The sequence below is a fragment of the Cordyceps militaris genome (assembly GCF_000225605.1).
Source record: "Cordyceps militaris CM01 unplaced genomic scaffold CCM_S00002, whole genome shotgun sequence".
NCBI lineage: Eukaryota > Fungi > Ascomycota > Sordariomycetes > Hypocreales > Cordycipitaceae > Cordyceps > Cordyceps militaris.
Genome location: NW_006271970.1, coordinates 3,423,439 through 3,430,465, shown reverse-complemented (window position 1 = coordinate 3,430,465; position 7,027 = coordinate 3,423,439). Strand labels below are relative to the sequence as shown.

At 54.3% G+C, this 7,027-nt stretch overlaps 2 protein-coding genes across 2 annotated transcripts; one reads left to right on the top strand and one right to left on the bottom strand.

Annotated features, from left to right (window-relative positions):
- Positions 1-278: 278 nt before the first annotated feature.
- On the bottom strand, positions 279-1,130 carry CCM_03012 (uncharacterized protein; the record flags this gene model as incomplete). The annotated part of the gene is made up of 1 exon (XM_006668164.1): positions 279-1,130. One exon carries the CDS (start codon positions 1,128-1,130, stop codon positions 279-281), a length of 852 nt encoding a protein of 283 aa, XP_006668227.1.
- A 1,177-nt stretch (positions 1,131-2,307) lies between these two features.
- On the top strand, positions 2,308-6,607 carry CCM_03011 (Zn(II)2Cys6 transcription factor; the record flags this gene model as incomplete). The annotated part of the gene is made up of 9 exons (XM_006668163.1): positions 2,308-2,372; positions 2,750-3,022; positions 3,427-3,505; positions 3,991-4,095; positions 4,157-4,206; positions 4,252-4,723; positions 4,984-5,692; positions 5,752-6,453; positions 6,513-6,607. The coding sequence occupies 9 exons, from the start codon at positions 2,308-2,310 to the stop codon at positions 6,605-6,607; spliced, it is 2,550 nt and encodes an 849-aa protein (XP_006668226.1).
- Positions 6,608-7,027: the final 420 nt, after the last annotated feature.

Here is a 7,027-nt window from a genome sequence, read left to right as displayed (position 1 = left end):
AAGTTCTAGGCAAATCGTTCCCCATGTCCAGCGTCGTGGTGCACAAATGCCAAGTCATTCATCAGACGCCACAGGACCATGCAAGCAATCCTCTTGGCGCCTGGAGTCGGTGGCTTGGTTCAATAAGGCTAGGCTCTGCTGGATAGCCAGATAACCGTACATTTCTATCCTAGTCGCTCGCTATAGAGGATACTGCCTATAATCAAGCTTGCACCACAACGCAATAACATGTTCAAACGGCAAATGCCGAGGCTCGAAGGGATGCAACGTGGTCTCGTTCACGGCCAGAGCTCCGTCGTCGTCCAAACCACCTCGTCGCCATTGGCAGTCAGCTCATGCCTCCACCGCCTGCCACGGTCTGGGTCAGACAGGTCAACCTGGTCTACTTGCTCAGGAACGATTACGAGAACCCTAAAGTTGCTCCTTGCAATCTCGTCGTGCAAATTCTCCACCTTTTGGCCAAGATTGAGGCCGGGACCTGGAGCCTGTGATACGGGGGTACCAGGCGCCGGGTTGCGAAAGCTTCCTCGCATGACGGGACTTAAATTTCCAAAATGCGCTGTAAGCTCCTTGGCCCATTCCCAGGTACTATCCTCGGCATCTGCCTCTGTATTCCCGGGATGTTGCCGACGCATGTACACTGTCAAGGCCTGTCGCACGGGCTTTGCAGCGTCTGATTCGATATCCGGCCCAATCATATACACGCGACCACGGATGCGCCATTGTGTTTTTGCATGGGCTGCCCAGATGACACCCTCGATGGGCCCTCCGGCGCACGATCTCGGGTATTCTGGTACCCTGGTGGGTGCAGCGGAAGAGCCTGAGAACATTTCCGACACTTTATCCATGCGTACATCCGTAGTGATGGTCAGTAGATCTGTCTGGTAGACATGAGGGTTGCGCGGGGCAGGGTTGCGTGGATTTGGGCTGAGGCCAGCCCACATGCCACGGTAGACAACGGTACGGGCTCTGGGGGAGAAGGCCACTGCATCTTTCGTCGATTGTCCAGTGGTGGCCGCGACGGGTTGGCGATGAAGAGAACTGAGGACAAAGGTAGGAGAGTCCATGGCTTCCAGCTGGGAAACGAGGGCGGCGCGCCACGGCGCAAGCGAAACGGATGATCGGCTCATGCTAAAATGGCGCAAAATCTGTTGTGTGCGTTGTGCAGGGATTGTCATGGATGAAATGGTGATGAGCGCACTCTGCGAGTTCAAAGACACGGGAATACTAGAGATGGAGCGAGCCAGCGATGGCGAAGCTCAGGTGATGGCGTCATGGAAAGGGCTTGGCTTGTACATTTCGTCCGAAAACGACTCCAGTGTGATGGGCTACCCTACAGACAGACTCCAGCGAACAGTCACTGGCGAACACAGGGGACTGGCACTCGACCACCTCAAGTGTCTAGAGGCAGGAAACCGGTACAAAGGCATTTTCGGGGCTGACTTTGGTCTCATAGCCTCTATTAGGGAATTACTACGCCGGGCCTAGGCCGGGTGCGCGATGGAGCTGTACCGGCTGCAGGGCACGAGTCGGTTGTCGCGAGCAACTCGATAGGACCAACCAGGGTCGGGGAGGTTCCGCGGCTGATTGGCTTCAAGTCTATAGAATGTGGCGACTGGCCGGTGACGGGGTAGGGATAGCCTGGGGAGAGTGAGTGCAAGCCCCGTTCATGCTGTGTGGCCTCAGTACGGGTACCTAGTAAACGAGTGGTTTTTGAAAGCTGCGTGGTCGATTCGTTAGTATTACTGAGTAGCGGTGCAGCAGTCTTTCGCGACGTGCCTGGCTGAGCTGAAATGTGACCCAAGAAACCCAAGTTGGTGTCACACCTGGTCTCGGCTATCGCGGGATGGCCAAATTATGGTGGGCGCCCTTGGCTGGTACGAGGCGGACGGGCTGGGAGAAGAGACGGAGGGGGCGAACGTGGATGCGTTGGGTGGGATGCGTGGATGGATCGTGGGCTATGTACATACATCTGGCGTGTGGGCGAAAAAAAGCATCGTCGTGTCCGTGTCTGTATGGAGTACAAGCCGGGACGACGCGGTACATGACCGACGGAGGCGCAGGGGGCTGTCGAAACGGTAGTAAGTATTGGACTTTTTTTTTGGTCGGGCTGAGGTTCTAGACCGCGTTTATTATCGCCGCCCATCTTAACCCAAAGCAGCTGAGGCGAGTCGTGGCGACGGAAACAGGGTGCCGGGGGAGAGGGTGGGATGAGAGAAGATGTGAGCAGAGGAGAAGAGGAAAATATTTGTGATGACGTGGAATTGGGATTCGAATCGGCGTGGTTGTTGAAGCTGGAAGAGCGGGATGAATGACGGGTCGGTGGTGATGCAAACGAGAGAGAAAAACGAGGCCGGTGGTGAAGGCAGCGGGTGTGTGTGTGGAGTGGATTGTATGTAATACGGTATGCCTAGAATGCAGTGTATAAGTACCTAGGTACCGAACTACGGATAGGTACGTTAGAATAGGTGCCTGTTAGGCAGGAGGTAGGTACCAGGTACTCTACTAGGCAACCAGGTAAAATAGGTGGCAGGGAGCTGAGGACTCGTCAGTCTTCACCCGCATAGCTGGTACAGTGGACGCTAGTGGCAGTTGGCGGTGCGGCAGGTACAGAGGACTGAGGAGTTTATCTGCTCCTATATTACGAATGTAGTTAGGGAAACGCTACGATGGTTTATGGTTTGTTACCGAATTAACTAATATGTACATGCCATATCTTCCTCACGAGTTGCCCCAGACCCAGGCCTAGCCCTGTCCACAGCTCCGGCACCAAGGCGTCATCAGATGCGAGCGACGCTAGGCACGGACAAGACGACAGAAAAGGTCTCGCCCATTTCCCGGACCCATGTCTAGCATGCAATCTGCCTGCACTGGCCTGCATGGGCCGCGCCATCCAGCCTATCAAGCGGCTTGGTGGGCGCCAAACAAGACAAACACATTGCCAAGCTTTTTTGGGCTCCCTCTTGAAGGCTTGGGAGTTGGGGCTCATGGGCCGTGGTGATGGATGGATCATGGCACTGGGGCACTGGGGGGCACTGGGGCAGCAGAGTAGTGCAGGGACCCGTTGATAACCTCGCAGGGGGTGGGTGGTAAGTACCGTAAATCTGGTTACTGGATGGTAATTTGTACTCCGTAGCTACGGAGTAATTCGTCGTGAGGATTCCTTTAAACTATATATAGGTAGGTAGGTAGGTTATTAACTACCTACCTAGATAGGTACCTAGGTCGTTCTTCTGTACTCGTACCATTTTTGTCTTTCCATGTACCTTGAGCGGCGTCAAGACTGCTCCAGACCCTACAGAGTACCCATTTCGCAGGTAGTCATGTGCTGCTTTGTTCAACAAGTCCGTCAACAAAAATGGGTGTAGAAATAATAATCATCACAGCCCTGCCACCGCCTGCAGCCCGTCACACCCCAATTTGCAGCCCATTACCGGCCTCGTTCCAGCGCCTCAGCCTCCAAAATCCACTGCTCGACAGAAACTGTCCACAAGACTTGCTCCATGTAGGTACAAATCACTGCTAGGCATCCGTACGTACTAGGCAGCTAATAACTTAGTACCTTAGTACCTAGCTCAACTTACCTTATAATCTACGGATACTCCGTGCTAGGTCCGTTGTTGGTGAAGGACCCTTTTGCTGGAAAGCTTCTCCTCACCCCCCCCCCCCCCCCCTCCCCCTCCTCTTCTCGCTGCTTATTCCCACCCGCCTCGTCACCCATCTTATTTATTTCCAGCTCCTCTCGATGCTAATATTACTCGCCTGTTTCTCCCCATCGCGCGTAACATCCCAAGCCTTTTTTATTTCCGGCTTTTCTTCTCGGCACTCACGAACCAGGTACTCCCATCCCCTTTCGCTCCTCTTCTATCCGCATCCCTTCCCTCCTTCCGTACTTTGTCTCTTTTCCTATCCGTCCTCCTTTTGTGGCCCCCAATATAACAACAGCCGGGGTGGCGGCATTGAGGCAATCAGAAAACAAACGTCTCCCAGTTCCTCAACGGCGTCACACGCGGCCACCACCCATCCATCTTTCCGGCTCTGCAACCTTGCTCACGCTGGGCCAAGTCGCTTGAGCCATCGCCCGCGCGGCTCGCTGTCCTCTTCGCCCTCTTATTATCCTGCCCTACCCGACGAACCGTTCAACCGAACTCGATAGCCTGGCACTCATCTATCTTCGGCCCCCCAGCCGTGGGCTGTCTCGCGACCGTGAGCTCAGCGCAGAGCCGCTGTCTTCTCCAACCTCAACCACAGCGTCACCCCTTCTCCCACGCCGACAATGAACGCTCCCCCGCGCCATCTGCCGCCGCCAATTGCCATTGCGCAACAGGCAGGTCGTCTGGCACCGCTCTCCTTTCTCGGCTCCCCAGACCATCGCACACGTGTACAACATCCTCCACCGCCGCCGCCAGCGCCTATTCTGCGCAGTCCCGGCCACGACAGGCTCGTCGTCGGCAACCACGCCCATTCGACAGCCTCACCACCCACTCGCCACAATGCCTCGCTCCACCATCACTCTGCTTCCTATCATGGCCACGCGCCGCCTCCAATGCAGTCGCCCCACGACATGCGCGATTACTCTGACGAGAGGAGAGACTACCATGATGACAGGAGGGAGTTCCATGACGAGACAGAAAGCTTCACAGGCGACGGCCCTGCTAAAAAGAAGCAGAAGCGCAACAAACCCACGCTGTCCTGCCACGAATGTGTGGAACGAAAGACCAAGGTAATTTTCTCGCGCCCATTTCGTATAACATTTTACCAACTCGGTGCTGACCATGGTAGTGTGACCGCGGTCGTCCTCACTGTCTAGCTTGTAGGTGATGCACGAAAAAAAGTGCGCTTGTCTTGGCAGGAGGAACTAACCCATGAAAAAGGCATCAAGAGGCAAACCGAATGCAGATATGCGCACGTCGCCAACTTATTAGAGTATACATTCCCTCTCTTACACCACATGGGCATTGCTTCTAACCCGGATGTAGGGAGACGACTCGATCTGCTTCTACTGGCCGGCGTATGACCAAGGCACCTAAAAAGAAGCCAGGCAACGAGGGAAGAGGCAATATCCCCAACATTGCCGACCGATATGCTGCCAATGGCGATGGCCCCTCGCGCGGCGCCTTGGCCCTTTCCACCGGACTCATGTCAAATGTCCCGTATTCCAAGTCGTCCTCTAGCAATGTCTTTGGCATTGGCTCCGAACACCCATTCGCCAATTACTGGACTTGTGAAGGCGGCCTGATGGAGGTTATTTCGGTTCTTCCCGAAAAGCAACAGGCTGACATTCTCATCAACCGGTATTTCGAGTGTGTTGACCCCGTCTACCCAATGATTCATCGCCTTACCTTCTATGCCGACTACGAGGAGTTCTGGCGCATGAGTGGCAAACAAAAGCAAGAGATGGATGCCGCCTATATTGCCCAGATCTTTGTTATGATTGCTCTTGGAACCCAATTTGTTACTTCAACCACTCCCAAAGAGCGTAAACAACAGGCCGAGTTTTTCGCTTCCGCTAGCAATCAGGCGCTGCGCATGTCGTCGTATCTCAGCATTGCGTCGCTGCGATCCATCCAGGCCATGGTTCTAATGACGTACTTTCTCATCAATGACAATCACGCCTCGGACGGCTGGGCCTTTGCCGGCATTCTCATCCGCCAAGCCTACGCCATGGGCCTGCACCGTGACCCAAACATTGGTAAGATTCGCTATTCTTTGAGGAATCGTGGGGGGGTGTGGGCTAATAAAGTTTGCTAGTTACGCCTGATGCAAGTCCCTTTGAAAAGCAGCAACGGCGAAAAGTGTGGCAGGCCGTACTGCTCCAAGATACCTTCTTGACAGTGCTGCTCTCGCTGCCTCCTTCAGCCACACATACCGATGTTTCCGTGGATGACCTTAACGACCACGGCAGCTCGATTGCGAGCAGTGATCCGACCGATACCGCGTACATTCGGGGCTCGTGGACATTGGCCAACCTGGTGCAGGAAACAATATGCTCGCCGCGCTCCCTCGATCTCCCGATTTGCAGCACTGGCCGCCACAAGTCCAAGCTGGTGGCCGACTTTCGAGCGGTCTATCGTTCCTTTCCGGATGTTTTCCGGTCTTGGGACGCTGACAGCCTAACTGGTATGGCGCAGACGAATAAGCGCGTGGTGCGCCAGACGCTTTTCCTCACGAGCAACTACTTCCACAACCTCATGCTCGTACATGCATCGGAGAGCCCCGATGTGCCTGTCAATATTCGCGGGACGCTCGAGGCGGCGCACGACGCCATTGGTGCATTCTTCATGCTGTTTTCGCTCCTCGAAGCCGAGGCTCGCGTGTGGTGGGTGTTTAACCACCGGGCGTTTCTCGAAGCCGTGTGCATTGGCAACGTGTTGCGCGAGGCGCTTCGCGAACCTGGTGGCAAGGAGACACTTGCGAGAGATCCGCTCTTTGTACGGGCCAAAGCCGACATCAGTACGTATCACATCTACGCATCTAGCGCGCAAACATAACATGGACTAACACTGGCGCAGCTCGCATGATTGAGATTCTGCAGCTCATGATTGATGACTCTGAAGTGGCCCACACTCGGATCGAGGTTCTCAGCAGCTATCTGACGCTTGAGTGAGGTGAGGGCGCACCGTACTCTGTACATTCCAATATTTTGAATTCATTTGCAGCCTCGTTTTGGCTTCTACGTCGATTATGATTTTCTGCATCTTTCAGCGTTGGCGCTCTGTTTTGGTTGATGGGTGGCTTGTTAGGGAGTGGACTTGTGCAGGGGACGCTTCGAAGCCTGCATCGCGTGTAAGCCATAGGGCAATTGCATATTAGTAACCATTATGAAATGGAACAATCCCGCCGGGAATATTAGTTCCCGTCACCGACGACTCTTTTCTTTCTTCTTTTTAACTTTTGCATAAACATGCAATTGGCTCACAGGCTATGCTTGCTTGATGAAGCTTGTGTCTTGTACGAATTATATTGTGCGCAGTTCCAATAATAAAGGAGCACGTGGGCAGTGTTAGTCGATCCGCTGGTCTAGAAC